A 20,173-nucleotide genomic window follows, 5' to 3' on the forward strand; every position below is an offset into this window, starting at 1 on the left:
TCAGTATTACAATTAAAGCAGATTTACAACACTTGACAAGTTTTGAAGGTCATTTTGGTTGGCTGGCAACATGCTGTTCCAGCCTCACAAGGACGCAGTGCCGCTGTGTAGTCTGCAAGGAGTGTTCGTGCATGTGATGTTTCCATGTGGAGGAATGTCTGGGTTTTTGGCCTCTTCTTCCAGTGCTGATTGCTCAGCGTTAGAAGCCTATCAGTCTCATCACTCTGGTGAGGCTACAAAGGTCAGTGCTGCCAGTTCAGCCATAGCAGAAAACCAATTTGTTACTATATTTGGTACTGAGGGGGAGTTTTGTTATGGGATTGTTTATCTGTTCTGAAAGGCTTGTTAGCACAGCAGGAAACACAATTAAATTACTGCCTCTTTCAGGTACATTCCACCCTTGATCTGGGGAAAGAGTGGGCATATCCAGACTGCCCTTTATGGAAAAATGGGGAGAGTGAGATCACCGCATCCGTACGGACATCGCAAGTACCTCACAATGCCAGATGGAGCAACAGCAACCTTTGATCTCTTTGAGCCGCAGTCTGAGCACTGCATTGGAGGTCAGTCACACAGCTGCTGGTTGCATTTAGCTGCTAACCTCGATTCTGTGCTCTGGGAGCTGGGGGCGGGGGGGAGCAGATGAGAGCACTACCACTTGATTCTCGAAAAGGTTAGGAGTTAATTTTGGTGATGGGAAAGGGCTGCTGCGCAGTACTAGCCCATGTGTGGAGACTGAGACTGTCTTGCTGTGTACCCATATCTCACACAGCAGGGGAGAACCCACTAGACTAAATTGACTTTGTGTGACAAGGGCTGGGGGTTAAGGGGCAGAAGAAATGCTCCACAACCTCTCTCTCAAGCATGACGCTGGCAATGATCTGATGGTAATTTTTGTGTTCAGAGTGCCCTTTGCCTACAAAGACCATAGGATCTTAGAACAGAGAATGGCAGCATAGCATTTCTTGTAGCTTGGTGTATATGGAAAAGAAATTGGGTTTTTATTTCCCCCTCACAAACAGATTCTGGGTAGTTTTTGTTGACAATAGGTGTTTCAGGATCTGTATGAAAGCAAACTGCATACAGTATGAAGAAGCCTTGAGAGAATTATGGAAAAAGAAGAGAATCCTGGTGTTTCATCTCTGCATTATGTATGTGTATTCAGAGTGAATGTCAGAGTTGAAACTCAGTAGTGGTAAGAGCTACACTTAAAATTGAATTGCTGTGACTTAGCTTCAGTAGTACAAACGTAACTTCTGCAGTAGCTGATTTTATGGTAAGTCCACGATTCCCATTTTGCCTTCAGGTCAAGTTTTCAACATGGTCAGAGCTGAGTTCTTTGTGATATAATATTACAGTAACGATTGCTGTTATCATTGAAGAGAATCTGAACAGTACATTCCTAATGAGGCAGAAATTCACAGTGGATAGAACTACAAGTCAGAGCTTTGTACAGCAGTGTGGAGTATGATAGCTAATTGGAAGTGCATATGCTAATCCCGTAATTTACTGTGCTCACTTGAATTACAGCAATGATTTTCTTAGCTGATAAAATGATATCTTGTTAAACCGATGAACAGTGTTGGCAGATCAGTTATCGTTATCATTCAGCCATGAGGCAGAGGATGGCTAGTGTCAGTCAGTCAGAATTTCTGTGTCTAGCAGAGCTTCATTTTGAGCATCGGAGTTGTGCTGAACTCTGGAAGTGTGGACAAGCAGCAGGCTCTAGAGCTTCCATGTACTTAACAGTTGCTGTGGGCTGCCAGACATCAGAACACGCATGATGCCAGACACCTTTATTCAAAGGGAAGGATTTTCACTTGGTCTCCAGGAAGTTTCTGTAGAACTGTTTGTCCAGCCTTCCCCAGAGTCAGAAAAAACGTTCATCTCTTATAACATGAACTACTCTTTCCACATCTTTAGCATTAGGGCTGCTGCTGTTCTGTCCCATATCAGGCTTTTTGGCAGAATAGTAGGATTTTTGGCTTTCTTCTAGCGCATGGTTTCCCATGGCTGTGAAATGGAAAGCTTCTGAACCTCTTAATTTGCATGCAGTGACATTTACTTAACTTTTCTCTTTTTCTCTCTTTCTCTGCACAGAGGATGTTACGATGGTAATCTGCCCTGGGATTGCTAACCACAGTGAAAAGCAGTATATCCGCACTTTTGTTGACTATGCGCAAAAGAATGGGTACAGATGTGCTGTCCTGAATCACTTGGGGGCCTTACCAAATATTGAGCTTACTTCTCCACGAATGTTCACGTATGGTGAGTACTTTATGGCAGCTGGTGACTTTCAAGCTTGAGGAGTTTCTAGGTCTTGTAACACGACTGCCATAGCTGAATTAGACTAATTGTTTTGTATTGTTTCTTAGGAAGTAAATGTATCTTATGAGGAAGGAAGGAGACTAGTACTGGGATTCACTTTTTCCTTCTTTCTCATCCAAGTTCTTAAACACGTACTCCTAATCAAGGAAGCAATTTTTTGGAAGAAAAGCTTTTTAAAAATGTGGCTACCGAGAGCCTGCCCAAATTATTTGAGAGATGTTTAAACATCAGTTTAGTGGAATATGAACAAACTTGGCTTGAAGGATAAAAGTTATTTCTGAGGTTTTGAAAAATAATGAGAGGACTGTGTACCAGCCTATCCAGAAAGTACATTTCCATCCCGGGAAAGACAAGGTCATACTAGTTCCTGAATGTAACACAGATAGCAAGGAATGCAGCAGTTCTGCAGCGTGACAGTGAAGCTACATAAGTGGTAGTGCTTAACTACTATGATTTTGGATTTCACTTCTTAGCCAAGAAATGTTAAGGAATGAAATATTATGAGATGGCCTAAGAGCTATTCTTAACTGCCCTGCAGCATGTAACGTGATCTTGGTAGAATGTGGTCTTCTTGCCTGAGATCTGATCTGCTTGTTCCTGAGTTCTGCTGAGCCTTCATGCCCTCTGTGTTGCAAACATCCACAGGTACCCTGTGGCAGGACTCAACTGTGAGATAAATAGACTGGCATTAGGTTCCTTTATTTATTTATTAAAGATATCTTGTGCTTTGGAACTCTGAATGTAGCAGGTAGGTAGGCATTAATGCCTTGTTGCTATGATAGTTATGAAGTTCTAGGCTAGTAGTTGCTTTGAGTCTACCATATCTTGGGAGTCAAGCCTCACCTCATTAAAGCATTTGCTTTTTTGATAACAGTTGAGGGCTTCCTTCCAAAAATAGTACCTACGTAGGACAGGGTACACTTCCAAAATTTACTGGCTGTTCTCTGAGGCCTTTGGCAGTAACATGCCAGCTGATACCTCATTATTATGCTATAGCCTGAATTCTTGAATAATTAGCTGAAATGGTTAGTAAGGGTCAGGGGAGGTTAGCACCACCACTGGGGTCTAGATCTGTAACAGCTCTGCCTGGAGTAAGGTGATGATGTCCAATGCTGGTCTCGATGTCTGAACACTAGTCTCTGTTTCTCAGAGTGCTGGAGCTGATGGTGGACTTTCTTCACTTTGTGTAGTTTTCCTTTAGGCCTTAAGGAGCTGTTCTGTACGTAGCTCTGGAGACATGCTTTTCTAAATCTTCTAAAGCCTTGGGGAGGGCAAGGAATGCCTAGCACTTCCTTTGAGCTAGTCAATAAATCACTAAGAAGTGACTTTGCCAAGAATAGTGCCAGCAAGACCCTGAGCAAACTTTACTCTGTCTGTAATCCAAATACCCCTTGTCCTTTCAGCTTTTGCTGGATTCCTGATATGTTTTTTGGGAAACAAGTAGCATAAATTTGATTTGCCTGAGCCTTTACATCAGGCTTGACTTGTTGCTATTTTAGCTTTAAGTTTCTGAAATGGTTGCCAGCTGCTTTTGAATTGTGACAGTCAAATGTTGTAGTGTTTTGACTGCTAGATTCTTCCAGAGGAAGTTAAAGCAATGCAGCATTTGTCATCTTGTGGAAAATTGCTCATTAAGAACGTTCACAAAGAAGTGCCCAGGCCCTGATGAGATGCTCATCCAGAAGCTTTTTCATTCACTGAAGTAAACATAAATTTCGCTCAGCATCTGCTCCAGAGTTAGCTGAAATCTGAGGCTGATGTCTAGCCAAGGGTGTTTGAGGTGAAGGCAGACTAGAGCAGTGTTTGGATGGCACAGTGTAGAATCCATACTCTTAGGATTTACCTTCCTGTAGCAGCCCCACAGGACAGATGTGGGATAAACATGGATGAAAGCTGAAATTTTACTTTGTGTGGCTTGCTCAGTTTGCAGCATTGAGTCCATCTGGAAGATTAACGAAGTGCATAGTCAGTTGATACCACTGTCTGCACTTCTCAGATAATCTGAGGACCACAGTGCTGCCAGAAGTTTGATCCCTCAGTGTTGCAGCCTGTGGAATGCGAGTGAACATGAGCTGAGAGCAGCATGCATCAGTGTAGAGGTACCTACCTCTTCCCTTGGTGTGGGGCAGCCCATTCCTCTTGTAAGAAACTGCAGTATTTTTACCTCAGGTGGCTGGAAATGGTCTGGCTGCTTCTGCTTAAACCATTCCCTCTAGTTCCAGACAGCACCTGCTTAGGCTCTGCAGTCCATTGAGTTCTCTGTCCTGACAAGCCAGCTCTGTGTTTTCAACATGGATTTAAGAATCTGTGGCTGTCTTGCTGAAAGCAATGAGCAGGGCTGCTTTCCAGGTACCTCACTTCTGTTCAATAGTGGCAGATTGCCTCAGGAAGACAATGATATGCTGTTATTTTTAAGCTGCTTTGGAAAGGAAATGTGTGGATTGTCGCATCAACTGTTCCCATGATGTTTTTTTTTAATTCAACTCAATTTGGCAGTTGGTCCAAAATGAGGCATGAGCCTCCACAGGACTCATAAAACAGATGCCTGAGCATGTGAATCAGAGACCTTAAACCCCGAGGTTATTGAAAAATCAGGAGGAGTAGGAAGCTGAACTGAAAGCATACAAGTTGAGCTTGAAGTAGAAGTCTAGGACTGTTGGAAGGTGCCTCTTGACACTGTCCTTATTTTCAGGTTGCACCTGGGAATTCGGAGCCATGGTCAATTACATCAAGAAGACCTACCCTCAAACCCAGTTGGTTGTAGTAGGCTTCAGCCTGGGTGGAAACATCGTGTGCAAGTACTTGGGAGAGAACCAGGCCAACCAGGAGAGGGTTCTGTGCTGTGTCAGCGTGTGCCAGGGGTACAGCGCGCTCAGGTGAGCCTGGAGTTCTGTCCTTGTTTCTTCTGCAGTGCTGGGGGAAGAGGGCACTGCTTCTCTTGCGCTTATTTAGTCTTCATGAATGCAGAGTGCAAAGGCCAAAGGAGTAGCCCCAGTTTTGTTGATTCGGCAGCACAAACACAGAATTTGTCAACAGTGCTGACAAGCTTTCTGTACCTCACCAGGTACAAATACTGGCAGCTTCCATTCTACATGTGTGAGTTGCCTAACTTTGTTGTGGCAGAAATGCTGCAGTGTGGTAAGAGGAGGCATTCCTCATCCTGTGTTGGCTGGGCAGCATGACAAACTTCTGAGCTGATGCCAGGATTAAAGCAATAGTTTATGTTTTCTCATCACTCTGGAAAGTATCACTTGGTTCATAATAGCTCTTCTGGCTTCACTGTGGAGTTTCATAAGAGCTGTTAAGCTCTTATCTGCAGACACTGAAAAAACATGAAGCTCAAACTGGTCTGTTCATGCTCCCCTCTTTTTGTGTGTCACCAAAATAGTGCAGTAGGATTCTGAGGGCATGGAGGGGCACTTGCAATCATGCTGTTGGCCTGAAATTTGCAAAGTGGAGAGGCTGAAGCTTAGATGGCTTGCCTACAGGTTAACCTGTCCTTTCCTGCTTGGAAGCCAAGGCTGTAGCCTTCACTAGAGCTGTAAGGGCTCCATCTAGTGTTAACACGTGTATTCACTGATGGAGGACGAGTGTACAGCACTGCTGCTTGGAAGCTGGTAGCTCAACTGATGTGAAGTAACTGTATGTGTTTTCTCAGCTACTGATGATTTAAACAGTGCAACTGGCTAAACTAATGCTTCCACTTTTTACTGTCTGCACACACAAACAGCTACTGATGTGTAGCTGAATGTACAATAATTTAACTGCATCACTGAGCCATGAGAATGTTTGAAAAGCAAAGGAGTCTATTGATACCCCCAGGCTATTTGTGTCAGGGTCCTTTGGGCAGATAAAGATGAAACTGTGACAGCACTGTGAGGGACTTGCTGTGGAATCTGGCCTTCCAGAATGGTGAAAGTAGCAAGAATTCTCTTGATACATTCTTTTGAAGGCAGCTCCTGGAACTGTTTTTGCAGCCATCAAACAGGGTTTGCAAGGATCACATCTGGCCTTGGCCTGTTTGATTTATTTTCTGAAGTTATGCAACATTGTATTTCTGGTCTCCAAAATGCTGTGAGTAATGCTATTCTCTAAGCTGGTTTCATAGTACTGTGTCACAATGTGCTTGTGTGGAAGGGCAGCGTAGGGGCAACTTGTTTAACACTTCTGCACTTGGATATCCATATGGAAAAATAACAGCTGCTTGCCTGAGTTTAATGTAAGCCCTCTGTGGGTTTTTGTGGATTATTGAGCTCTTGACTCCACCTGCTGGGTAAACATCTACTAGGAAATCTCCAGTCACAAAACATCTGCTGTGTGTTACAGTGCACTCGGCAGGAAAGCTGTTCAGATCTTCTGTCTGCCTACCTAATATCTAGTGCTGCTTTTAAATGCTAATTAGAGAGAGCTAGTGGAAAGCAAGGTCAGTAAGTATCCACTAAGAAAGACAGGATAGTGTGGGCCTTCTACCCCTCCATTAGAAGAAAGAGGAGGTGAAGCAAAGGGAGAACAACTGGGAAGAAGTGATGATGAGCAAGATGAAGCAGACATCTGAAATACGAAAGCCTTTCCAGGGTATTAAGTAGATGTCCCATAGGTGGACCTGGTAAAGTAGCAGCAACAAAATGTTCTGCAAGCAGAAAATGGGTCTCTTGGTTTAATGAATTAACACAAAGTTTGGGGAATTTGTTCCCTGAGGCCAAGCAGGGACATGTCTTCTTATTCCTTAATCTCTGCCTGCAGAGACTTGATTCTACTATTTGATCTTGTGGAATGCACCTTCACCATAGTTACGGGCTGTGGGGAGAGTCCCTGCCTTTGAGACCTGTGCAGTCCTCAAAATGTTGGAAACTGCATTTTTGTCAGTGCTTGCAACGTATTAACAGTCACACTGTCTGCCACAGTAACTGTGGGGGAATGTAGTTTTAACTCTAGTTGTCTTGAAATGGCTTTAAAGGTTTGTTTGGAAAATCTTTTCCTGACCTTGTTCCTGTGGCTGGGCATAAACATGGTACGTAAGGGCTGGCTATAGCCAGATCTGGGCTTCAGCATGGCTTACTACAGGCTAACAGCTTGCTTATGCTCTGCTGGGGAACTTGTGGGTTGAGAATTCCTGATAAATCTACTGCAGTTCTCATGGTATGTTAATGTTTAAATGGGAGTATTTCAGTAGCTGAAACTACTGGCTCCCAGCATTCTTAGGTTGCTCAGTAAATGATAGCGTGTTTCCTCAGTAACAGCAAACCCTTTTAAGAGTAAAGCTATAACCTGCCCATGACCCTGCATAGCAAAGGAGTGCCCTGTATCTGGCAGAGCTCACTGAAGTCTGGACAACTTTAGTTCTGTTTTAACAACAGATAAGCTGTGAAGTGCTGTTCTGCTCTGAGTGAAGGTAGAGACCTCAACTGTGCTTCTTGCAGCTGCAACTAGTATTTACTCCTACAGTTATTGCCAATGATGCTGAAACACTGACAGTGTATGTGAATGTTGGAAACATCTGCACAAATGATTTTTCTCTGCAAAGCTATTACACAAAATAAACAATGTTTTTCTTTTCAGCAGCAGGTTTTAGTTTTTTCCTTGTTAGTTCCATTAGGTAAATTGCACTCAGTGTATGAAAAGGGATACCAAAATCCTCTTGTCAGTGTTGCAGATCTTGACTGATGGCTCTTAAATGCTCTGATCAGAACGTCTAATTGCATTGTGCAAAATGAGACTGCAGATCTGTTTTCTGATACCATCAAACTTCATCAAAGTGAAACTCATTTCCTGGGAAAGGTTAAGCTGTGGCAGGTAAAGCCCAGAGATGTGTTTACATAGCCTGTAGGCTGCCATAAGATGTTACAGTATATTACTCTGATGTTTAAAGATCTCCTTGAACAGCTTTGATTGTTATGCACTGTGTTTATTTCTAGGGCACAGGAAACCTTCATGCAATGGGATCAGTGTAGAAGATTTTATAACTTCCTCATGGCAGATAACATGAAGAAGATCATCCTTTCTCACAGGTAGTGTAGCACGTCACTTACACTGATGGTGCTGATTGGGTCAGTTGCTATATTGGATTTGTCTTCTCAGCCCTTTAAATCCATACTTCTGAAAGATTGCAAATTCCTTGCTCGGTGGTTTGTAAATGAAGCAAGGAAGAGAAGGGGAACCTGTGTCAGTCTCATGCACTGTAAAATACACAAACTCTGGTGATCCTGATGGAAGAAAGCAAGCTTTGTCATGGGCTGTTTGGGGATTTCTCCTTTTTCTTCTGAGGAGATTTGCTTAATGAATAAACAAGATGAGCACAGGAAAGCATTGTTATTAAACTTCAAAGTGGAGTATTCAGCATCTGTTTCACTTCTAGCCAAAGAATCCCCTATTCAAGGAGCCTCTTGTTCTTTCTGCCACCTACCAGAGGTAGGATTAATCTGTAAGATCTGCTGCATGGGGCTGCTGCTTATTTGATAAGCAAACAGTCAGTCTGTAGATCTGGCTTCTAGTTGTCCTTCAGCAAAGAGCATGTAGCCAGCAGAATACTTAGTGTCGCCCTTCCTGGAGTGCAGATGTAGTTGTAGTATCCCTGTGCTACTGCTGTGATCTGTGGCTCTCACGTATGAAAGGACTGTGTTTGTTAAACAGGTGACATGCTCATTATTGGTGTTGCCTCTATGAAAAATTATCTGAGTGCATCTAAGACAATGAATGTGTAAGTACCTCATCTGTTGTGTTTGAAGATCCCTGAGTTGAAGGAAAAAGAGTATGAAATACTTGCAGAAGGAGTTAGGTCAACTGGCACGCAGGACGATCCACGTAATTCAATCCAGATTGACAAATATTTATACAACTTGATCGAGTTTAACATGTTAAGGTATATAATAAACCCCTGCCAAATGTGCGTAGATTCATAAGCCAGATGAAGGCACCGCTGGCTTGGGGGAGAGTCAGCTAAGTAATCTTTTTTTCCATAATCATTTGTGCTCTGAGGCAGCCCTTCCAAGACAAACCTAGTCTCCCTCCTGCTCTGCCCTGCAGCTGCCTCTAAAAGTGGGGAAAAAACAAAACACCCAAAAGCAAACCGTTCCAACTTGTGGCCTTTGTTCTGTTTGTTAAGGGAGCGGTTTGTTCTGGTGAAGAAACACATCCTCTCCTGAGGGCAATAACTAATTATGACAAGTGTCCATAGTAAATAGCTTTCTGCTAAGGTAATGCCCCCAAGTAATTTCTGCTGGATGAGCTAACCTGACGTCTGTGCTCGGGGAGACTTCAGGACCAGATGAAGGAGGTGCTATGCCCAGGACTGCTATGCTCTTGCCTGAGTCAGCCGTGGGTTTGGGCTGAAACCAAAGGACCCTACTGCTAACAACATATGAAGCCTCTGTTCTAAATGCCCTTAGTGCTGCCTGTTCTGGGAACATTCTTTATAGAGGCTCCTTAATGCAGGTTTTCAGTATAAAAGGAGAGCATTTTTCTCTGAAGTGGCTGTTAGTTTGTTATGCCGTATTGTGATGGGAGGTGGATGGATAAGCTGTGCTTATTCTCAAGAAAGCCTCATGCGTATGTAGCTCACTTCTATTCTTGTCAGATTGGTCCTTGAGCAGGTCATGGCTTTGCTGCCATTGTCGTGATGTTTGAATGATTTTTTTTTTTCTTGCTATTCCTCTTTCAGGCAAGTTCTTTTTGGAGATAACGTGAAGAAGCCACAAAGCCTCTCAGATGCTGATCTGAGCAAACTCTATACAGCAACATCCCTTATGCAGATTGATGACAATGTTATGAGGTATGAAAGGGGACTCTCTGTTTCTCCTGTTTCAAGTGTTGCTCTTGCACACCTCTTGGTATGCCTGTAGGAATCTGCTAAAGTGCAGTGCTGACACCCTCAGAAATCCTTTCTTGCCATCATACATTGAATAAAACATACCACAAAAACACCCCACAATCTTTATTCTTGACAGTCAGGGCTTCTGTAAAGTCATCCAGGAGGCATTTATTTATAAGTAACGTCTGAATCTGTGGCCTAGAATACACTAGGAAGAAGCCAGCCCTGCCAAGAGGTCTAGAAAAAAAATAGTGCAGAATGTGGAAGGCAGCTCAGAGCTGCTCACAAGTGTTCTTAGTCCAGCTTGCATTTTGAAACAAACCCTCCTTCTGCAAAAAAACTACCATCATCTCCATAAACATTAAGGGCTGGCTGAGATGACATGAACTTTTACCTTGTCACGCTAACAGCTAAATTAAGCTCTCTGCTTTATTAAGCTGTAGCTGGTTGCTGCTTGTATCCTTGAAAACAACACAGCACTTTGTTCAGTGCCTGAATTCATGCCACAGCATGTTCTGTATCAAGCACTGACACCTTTACAAAATGCTGAAGCTGTACACTGTCAGCTATACAGCTTTAAGGGCTTTTGGAGGACTAGGAGCATTGTTGTCTGTTGTCTTTCTGAAAGTGATTCCTAGGGGAAATCTACCTACTTGTCCCTCATCCCTGAGACCTGTGTAGTTTCTGACTACAGCTGCATCATTGTCTCCTGCTCTCCAAGAGAAAAAAAAAAAGGGGGTACTTGAACAGAAACTCATTGGTTTAGGATGAAGAGCTAAAGATACAGCAAAGAATTGCATCTGCAGTGAATTCTGTGGATCTTGTAGGCAGACCCTTTTGGGTCTAGTAAGTTTGAGGTTTGTAAGCTGTAATAGTTTTACATTTGAAAAGGCTTTCGGGTGAAGAAGATCATTAAGTAATTCATACGTGCAGAAGAAAGCAAGTTTAAGTTTTAGAACACCTCGCAGTCTGCTGTATTTCAACTTGTGTGATTAACTTGCTGTGTATAAGAGAAAAATACACATCCTGGTAACAGTGTTTGAGTAAGCACGGAAAGCATAACAGTAGGTGTTGCTGAAGGTGAATTTTGCAGAAGCAGTGGGTAGGAAAAAGGCATCATCCATAAAAATCCAGGCATCTTTCCTGTCTCTGTGTTTATGTCCTTACTTGCAAATGGGAGTCACATGTTCTAGAAACATGATGGCAATGACACTGTCCTTTTCAGGAAGTTCCATGGCTACAGTTCCCTGAAGGAATACTATGAAGAGGAAAGCTGCCTGCATTACTTGCACAGGGTAAGATCTTGCAATTGAGGCTGCTTTTGTACCTTCTTTTTTTCTACAGGAGATGAAAATGCTTGCTGGTTTCTGTTGCTGATACATAGACACAGCTGTCTTTGCAGTGACTTTTAGAAGTCATCAGATATAGCATCCTGGAGTAAGATTTCAGTTCTTACTACCCCTAGTGCTGGTGCTAAATGCTTTAAGATCTTAAGTGCATATAACTCTAGGTAGTAGCGTCCAAGTGGTCGAGATAAAACCACACAATCACCTGATCTCCTCTGTGTTTAGGTGCATAAGGTGGGAAGCACGTGGTGGCATACAGCAGGCAGCTTTAAGGTACTAGATACTCTGAAAGAGGAACAGGACACTATCTGGAAAGGCAGATGCTCAGCAAGTGCTGCAGAAATAAAACTGGGATAATTCCTTCTTAGTCTGCTGAACCACTGGATGGAAATCCTCCAAGGGAGTTTCCTGGACTTTAACCAAGGTGTCCATAACAGAGCTGGCACTATAGTTGCCTTGTGTGCAAAGCAGTGCAGAGCAGAAAGGGTGTGACTGTTTGAATTTCTTAGAATGGGGAAGATCTGTGACTCAATCTGCATTCGCTCTGTTGCACTCCTCTCTCTTTTTTTTCATACAATTGAATTGGAAAATAAATACTCAAGGGCTGCTGGATACTCTACAAGTAAAAAGCCACCACTCTTTATTTTTGTCTTTGTTTTCCTGATGGTTTTCCAGGTACAGGATAACTCTGAAATAAGATGTCTGAAATGAGCCAAGATAAGATGCTTTAACAATTAATGGAAATTCAAATAGCACCCCCTTACAGGTTTTTTTTCTCTTCTGCTGTGTTTCTGGATATAGATCTATGTTCCTCTTCTGCTGGTTAATGCTGCTGATGACCCTCTTGTGCATGAGAGCCTTCTATCAATTCCAAGAGCTCTTTCAGGTATGTTGAAGCAGTCTGCTCCAGGAGTGCATATTTGTGTACCTGCATCTCCCTTCTCTCTTCATGATCCATGATTACAAAGCAACTCCACTTGCCTTCTTATGCTTGTAATCATGTGGGAGGTGTACTAAGCCCCTTTAAAACATCAGCTGCTAGAACTAATGAGGCCAACCACGAGCAAAAAGAACTTGAATCCTTCTTTCTGGCATCTTCTGCTGTTTCAGTTTATGTCGATTGCCAGCAGTTTATATTCAGGTTACATTCCTGAGTGGAAAAAATTGCTTCCTCATGTCATTGCTCACTGAGATTTAGTAGAAGGGAGGTTGCTGATGGAGTTCATTCATAGTTGCAATATTTGATAATCAGCTAAGGTATCTCTTTTGAAAAGAAGTTTTGTCAGCTTTCTTCAGCCAAGAAAAAGGCAAATAATCTTTAGAAGATCATCAGGAGAAGGAGCTGGTTGTTGGGTTTTTTTGTACACATATGCTTGGGGAAAAAAACAGGATTCATTCTTTTCTTTTTGAAAGCTATGATGGGTGAATTAATCTTCAGCTGCTTCCAGGTGAATCCAAGCACAGGGATTTTCTCACTATACATGGACCAGGATGGCTGATGTGCCAGAGCTTTAGTATAGCTTGGCGTGATGCTAATGGTCCTAGTTCCAGTGTATGAATTAAAGATGGAAGGATGTGACCTTTCTGCAGTGTGTATTGCTGCATGGGCCTTGCCAGTAGCATTTCTTGGGCAGGTGGAATTGGTTCCTGTGTCTGTGAGCTTATGTGCTTTTGACTTCGCATTATCCATGGCCTCGGTCTTTGTTTCTGCTTACTTCATAATATTGCTTCAGATCTATAGCAAGAATCAAGTTCATTATCACAGCTTAAAATGGATTGGTTCTCAGCTTCAAGATACTAACATTCAGAACCTATGTGCTTTATTTGTTTGTTTGTTTTTTTACAGAGAAAAAAGAAAATGTCATGCACGTGTTGCCCCTTCATGGAGGCCATCTGGGCTTTTTCGAGGGGTCTGTACTATTCCCAGAGCCTCTTACCTGGATGGATAAGCTTGTGGTGCAGTATGCCAATGCCATCTGCCAGTGGGAGAAGACAAAGTCACACTGCTCGGACACAGAGCAGGCAGTATCTGGCCAGGAGTAGTCGACCCAAAGACACTGGATCACTTCAGTATATCTCCCCCTTTGGGAACTCTTTGTTCCCTCACCTGCTGCTTCAGGTTTCCATTCCTTTTGATATCCTATGGCTGGGGTTTGATCACAAAGTTTCCTTCTGAATTGGAGTTAAAACAGAGGTTAATATCTGGTCAGGAAGTCTTTGCTTATGTTGTCACTTGGGTTTGTAATTTACTGCTCTGCTTGAAGAATTAGATTGCTTACTGTGACTTGTTACAGGGTTACTGAGTTGAAGACAACTTGCTTTGATATAGCAGAAGTTTCAGATGTCAAAATCACTTCACCAGCTGAGCAAGGACTTGATCTGCAGCATTTAGTTATGTGTAGGGTGGGTACCTATGTAGGTGTGGCAGGGTACCTATGATTCTTCTCTGTCCCAGTACTAGAAAAACCCTGTATCAAGCCACAGGCCAGTCAGTGGTTCAGACTATGTGCCACTAAATTGTGGCTTGAAAAAACAGATGCTTGACTGCAAGTGGAGTACCAGCCTTGCACCATCTCAAGGGAATGTTTTACTTCCTAGGAGTGCAGATACACAAGTTGTCAGGTGAAACATGTTTAACTTCTCCGTGCTTCAGATATCTGTGGGCTGGGGTATCTTTATACTGGGATTCCAGGAAGAGGAAAGCTGCAGACTGGTAATGCCAGTTAATGTTTCAATGTAAACATGCTTTCACACCAAGACCAGACCAGTCACCTTGTCACATTTGCTTCTTTTTAAATGTAGTCATATTTTTTAGTAATGGATTTCTTGTTTGGTACAGGGCTTTTTAAAGCTGGCTCTGGCTTCCGAATGGAAGGCAGTGACTAAGAATCTGCAGGACCTTTTTGTGAGCTCAGTATGTTTTAAGAATATTTTGTAGTAGGTACTCTGTTAGGGATTAAACTGTGGGGGGAGAATGTATCTATTTAGATGTACTCCCTTTGTATCAGGGTAGATCATACCAAAATTCATGTCCTTAACTTTCAAAGCATTTAATGATTTTCAGACACATGACTTGCCTTACAGTTGATGGGAACCTGATGGGTCTAGCCCTGTGTGACTAAAATGATATCTTTGTCTAACTGCTTCCATATCTATGTAAATGCTGCAGGATTTTACTGGCTCCTCACTCGAATTCCTCTCACACACCCAGACATCCTCTTCTAGTTTCCACATGTGAAGTGTGATAGCTGGCTGTTTGCAGGAAAGATAGATACTCACTCGTGCTTTTCCCTCAAGTGGCTGTTATGGTCTGTGCCAAGACTGAGGACTCTAGTTTATCCCTTGGTAGGAAAGTTGCTCTGTGACAATCTGGAGACTGAAAATTTGTGGTGAAAATCTTTTTATATTGTTTGTTCTGTCAATATTCTTGTCTCATTAATCCATGCTCGGGACTTCTTTATCACAGTGTCAGGGAAGCTCTTTTCCCGTCACGCTTCTTGCATCAATTAGCACTTTATTGCTTTAGCCTTGGTTTGTGTTTCAGGCACTTTAGCGTATAGTTTGAGTGAAACAAGCTGCAAGACTTCAGTGTGGTAATATGGGGGAACAAGCCTTCTGGACTGCCTTGTCCCTGAACTTCATTCAGTAGGTTGCAGAGGTAGGGTTTTTATTTTAATAAAGCAATAACTAACTTTTGTAGCAAAGGTGCATTATCATATCAGGAAATTCCTTTCAGTTTGCCTTAGGCCGGACACCTTGGCCTGTTCCAATGAACTGTGGCTCTCTCCTTGTTAGTAAATACAGGTTTCCTTTCTTTTCCTCAAAGGAAAGATGTGGCCAAGTAAAGCTACTGCAATACTTGATCATGCTCGTGGCTGCTCCTTCAGGGCTATTTTAGGGCATGAGTTAGCAAGGGTATTCTTAGCTGATGGATATCTTGTGTGTGTTATCCTCTTATTCATACTGCATCTGTGTATATCAGTAAAATCTGTCACATAAAGAATGCAAATTTTTGCTCAAGTAACTGTTCCTGTAATTCTCACAGGGTGTGACGTGAATATATTCTCACTTCAACAGAAGTAGAGTATAAATAGCATTTGTACACATCAAATAGATACAGCATACATTTAGGTGTGTAAGGTATATATATTTTTTCTCTCCAGTGGGTCACAACTTCAGAAATGTTTCAGCTTTCATAACATACTACATCTGTAGCTTACACGGGTCACAGCAGTCTGTCCTGAGGGAGCAAAGCTGCTCTTCCCATGGCAAGAGGTACCATCTTTGAAATGCTTTGTGTCCTGCCTCAGTGCAGCTTTACTGTGCTGTGAGATGACTATCAGCTCCAGACAGCTTTAGAGGATCAAAATTCTGCCTTCCTTCACAGGACCCCAAACTTGAAGGAACCGTTCAGCTGTTGACTGACCCAGAACACGAAAGGTCCAAGTGAGAAAGAATTGCTCGCTTGCTTCTGAGTTGAGGTGAGGGAACACAGCGCTTTGCCACCAAGTCATGCCAGTTCATCTGAAAGCAGAGCTTTGTTGTGCAAAGGTTTTCCTGAAGAGCTTTTCCTCCTTCCTTTTTTTGTAGTGGAGATCATCCTCGACAAACCAGGTTTTGAATCAGTGTCTTCTTGTTTCTGAGATAGGAAGAAATTACTTCCTCAGATGCACCTTTATTTTAATCTGGCTGCTATTGCAGATGGCCAGTCAATCATAGACCTTTTTAAGCACCTATTTCCCCAAGTAAGGTAAACATCTGGGCAGTTCTTCATGCAGCGAGAGCTGTAGCTTTGGTGAATTGAGATATTTTTGCTTCAGGACTTTTTTTAAGGACTAATCTTTCTTTCTGCCCTGCAGCCCATACCTTCCTATTTCAGAAGTGCTGTGGAATTTTTGAATCTTTCAACTAGAGAAGTGATACAGGGTCTGTCCTGCTCAGTTCAGCTGTGTTTTTGTACTTCCCACTTGCATCCACAGCTATTCATACCGCTTATGGTTTGACCAACTATAAAGTAGCCTGTTTGGGAAGGAGGAGCTTTGACGTAGCTTGCAAAGGGTCCTGGGCCTTACTAGCCTGGATGTAAGTGGATACAGTAAAAATCTATTCTCCCCATCCCACCCAATTTGATGCTACTTTTTCAAAGCAATACTCGTCAGACTTCCAGTAGTAATTTGTAGATCTCAAGGAAGCAGTAGGAGAGGAGAAAGGTAATCCGCAGTGCATGTTATCTAAAGGCCTTCAAAAAAAGGAAATCCAGTGCTCAATTTTGCTTCTGACAATGCCTGGCAATGACATCTAATGCCAGTAGAACAGATGGGATGGGACTTTGTCCGATCCTAACCTGAAATACTTTTCTCTCCCAAAATAAGGCAATACTACTTCTGTGATGTCAGCAAAAGGTCTTCACTTGCCCAGTGAACCCTAAATGCAATATGAATTTTTCATCTTCGAGGGGAAGCCGTCTTTTTCATCTCATGTCAAAACAAATGAGGTTGTCAAAGCGTGTTCTTCTAGATCATTACAGTGTAGCCTTGTAGTGCAGTTGAAGCCTCCAGCGTGATGAATCCGTCTTGTGCTCTGTTTAGTTCCAGGGTGAGATTAGAAAATGCATTAGCAGAGCTCTTCATTTGTTTTCATGTAGCATAGACCTCTCTTCCCATCACTGTAAGCAGCACTTGAATAAGGACTCTCTCGATCAGATAGCAAGGTGCAGAACTGTTATTTTGTTAGTGGTTAGGCTGGTCCAACCACCATCTCAGTGTCTGGAGAGATCTGAAGCTTGTAGGTGAGCAGCTGGGACCTGCTTGTGCTGAAACCAAGGAACTTGCAGCTTCTGTTACATGAGGTCTGCCAGCATGTTTAATGATCCTTTTGTTGGAGTCTAAATGGAAGGTGTTTTCAGATGGATCAGCAGTGTTGTGGTAGTGCTGTAAAGACACACTTGAACCTTCCTGTTTGCTTTTCTGCAGGTCTTTGTTTATGAAGATGCAGGTTACAAAGGCAGGGCGTTAAGCAAGGACATTAGGAACTATTATCTCCAATATTGAATTTAGCCAAGCTACTTGTGTGTCATCTGTCCCGGGTCTGTCACAAGTTCCTGGACCACAGCCCTTTTGACACGTGGTGCCTTGCCCTTTTTCTTCTCCTTTGACATCAGCATATCTAGAGACTTTCAGTAACAGCTCTGTCAGAGCTCTGGGGCTTTGCTTTCTAGTAAGGATTTCTCAGACACCAAGCAGTGAGACACCTCTGGCGATGCACACTGTACCAGTGTGTGCTGACTTAAAGGACTTTGTGGGCAGCCTACGACTCGCTACAGTCTATTCTAATGCTTAAAATAGCAGTGTATATAAGCAGTGGATCATCTTTTAGCTCTGCTCCTCAAGTTTGCCTCTGGCCATAGGGATTAAGTCATAGAGGGAGGGTTAGCTTAATATGTGATTTTCTACCATACAGCCCCAAAGTTCTAGTGTCTATCAACTCTTCAGCAGCGTAGCTGAAGATGGCTACAGCTCAAAAGATCAGAGCAGTACCTTCAGGAATTCATTGCCAAACAGTTCAGTCACCTGGGTTGCTTCCAAGTTGATTTGGGTGATGTTTTTTTAAAGTAATATAATATCTGTCTGCAGTTCATTGAAATTCTTCACAGCCTTTTCCAAGGAGATCAGAAAAGGCCCTAGTCTTGTGCTGCCTGTGTAAGTCATTCGTTGTGAAGAGTGTCATGTCAAGTCCTGCTCTGTGTCCTTATTCTGGCAGGTCTGTTGGTTGGGCAGGTCCCAGAGCCACAGTGACTCGTGCAGTGTTTCCTTCAAGGTTTCTAATCCCAGGCAAAAATCAAACAGTTCATCTTGGTGTCAGGGCTTCCTGAGCTTTATCCAAGCTGAGAGTGGCACTAAGCAGCACAGACCCAAGGAAGGGCCGCCTTGTAACTCCTTTTTAATTGCTGGGAGTATCTCTTACAGTGGCCTGGACTTCTCTAAGCTCTTAAGGAAGCTCAGATGTAAGTGCTGTCGATGAGTCCAAGCAGTTGCCAGCTCTCCACACTGTAGCAAAAAGGTTTGTGGGATTATCCTGAACGATTCCGTTTTGAACACCTTGTTTTTGAACACTCTTGATTTTGCCGGTTAATCAACAGACAAAAACACTGCAATCCAGGGCAGCATTTATCAGGTTGGATCTGTTGGTTTCAACCTTTTCCATGTCTGTCTGATAACACTCTCAAAAAGCTCCAGCCCTGTGTACCTCGTGGATAAGACTGATTTTCCTCACCCTATGGCCTTGTCTAACCTAGGTGATTTTAATGCCGTTGAGGAGCAGTCCCACTAGGTGGCTCTACGCAAAGCCTTTCTGCTGTTGTCTGAATGACAAGCTTGCATCATCTGTCACCAGACATGCAAGAGCTTTGATTAGATGCAGAATTTCCTTCTAGGATCTCCATGACAGCTTTGCTTGGATGCTGACCCTTCTGATGGCAAGTCCTTTAAAACAAAAAACACGACCCGTGTTTGATAGAACCAAACACTGCTCAGCCCGAGCCAGCCGCTTTCCAAAGGAACGTGTTTTCTGACAGCTCGTCCCTGTTTCCCAATGACAGATAGCTAGAAATTCTCGAGGAAGCTTTAACCTCTTTGCAAGAGGAGCCCTGTCTCTGCAATGCCAAACTGGAGGGGGTGCGTGGAGCCCTCAGAAAGGCAGGCCTGTGCTCTTCTCGTGTTGCCCATGCAGCCGTGTTAGAACAGACCGAGTGACTTCTGACGTTCTCGGTGAGCGGTTTACTGTGAAAATGTTCTCAATTTGGCAAAGTGATGCTCCGGAACAATCTCTAAATGCTGCCCTGATAAAGCTTGTGTACCGAGATACCCTCCTGCTGCCATGTTCTGAGTCACATTCTCTGAAGCTGACAGCTGCAGGGGAGATGATTTGCAACTAGCAATGCAATTTTTCTATATCTGCTGATGTTTACCTTTAAAAATGATATATATATATATATATAAATATATATAAAACAGTGTCCTTGATTATTATTATTTTTTTTCTTTAATTTTTGTTCTTCTGTGTGATGTAAAAATGGAGGTCGTCGCAAAACAAAAATGTAATTTTTGTTATCTTTGATTCAGTGGGATTTCTTTATTTAAAAATAAAGGACTTATTGAAGCCAGTCGAGTGGCTGCATACGGTGTTTTTGGTGGTGGGAATGTCTCAACAGATAAAGTGCCAGCCCTCACTACCCCAGTTGGAGCCTTCCTCTGCTTTTTGTCCTAGGAAGCAGAACAAGGACTGCAGCACGAAGAGCGGTGTTGCTGTGACACTGTCTTGGGTTGTTTATCTTGCAAATGAGGTGAGATTGCTTTGCCACCCAAGCAAGCTGTTATGTTTGCACAAGCTTGGATGGTTGTCACACCTTGTTCCCCTGGAGCTGCTGGCCCTGTAGAGAGCCCAGCACGGCCAGAGGTGCCTTGCAATCCTTTTCCTGGCCCTCGCAGCACAAACCTGGCACAGCCCCAGGCTGGGAACCGCTGTGTGTCCCGTGCTGCTCTGTGAATCGGCTGGGGCTGGAGAAGATGGATTTAACCCTAGTCGTCTGCCCAGACAGGCCCCATCCTCCCGGCAGCTTCAGAACAGACATCCTGTTTGGTTTGAGCCTGAGCCCAGTGCCCTGATGAATGCAGCTCTTGTCAGCACCCTGCAC

General features: G+C 43.2%; 1 protein-coding gene across 1 annotated transcript in view; it reads left to right on the forward strand.

Moving 5' to 3' along the window:
• ABHD2 (abhydrolase domain containing 2, acylglycerol lipase) overlaps nt 1–19,642 on the forward strand; it is a 38,800-nt gene extending 19,158 nt beyond the window's left edge. The window contains exons 4-11 of the mRNA XM_072345516.1: nt 388–563; nt 2,101–2,268; nt 5,021–5,204; nt 8,244–8,336; nt 9,986–10,096; nt 11,361–11,430; nt 12,283–12,367; nt 13,328–19,642. Coding sequence (XP_072201617.1) covers nt 388–563; nt 2,101–2,268; nt 5,021–5,204; nt 8,244–8,336; nt 9,986–10,096; nt 11,361–11,430; nt 12,283–12,367; nt 13,328–13,524 — 1,084 coding nt within the window. The 3' untranslated portion in view covers nt 13,525–19,642. The remainder of the gene's footprint in view (nt 1–387; nt 564–2,100; nt 2,269–5,020; nt 5,205–8,243; nt 8,337–9,985; nt 10,097–11,360; nt 11,431–12,282; nt 12,368–13,327) is intronic.
• The last annotated feature ends 531 nt before the right edge of the window (nt 19,643–20,173 follow it).

The sequence above is a fragment of the Excalfactoria chinensis genome, chromosome 10 (assembly GCF_039878825.1).
Source record: "Excalfactoria chinensis isolate bCotChi1 chromosome 10, bCotChi1.hap2, whole genome shotgun sequence".
Taxonomy (NCBI): Eukaryota; Metazoa; Chordata; class Aves; order Galliformes; family Phasianidae; genus Excalfactoria; species Excalfactoria chinensis.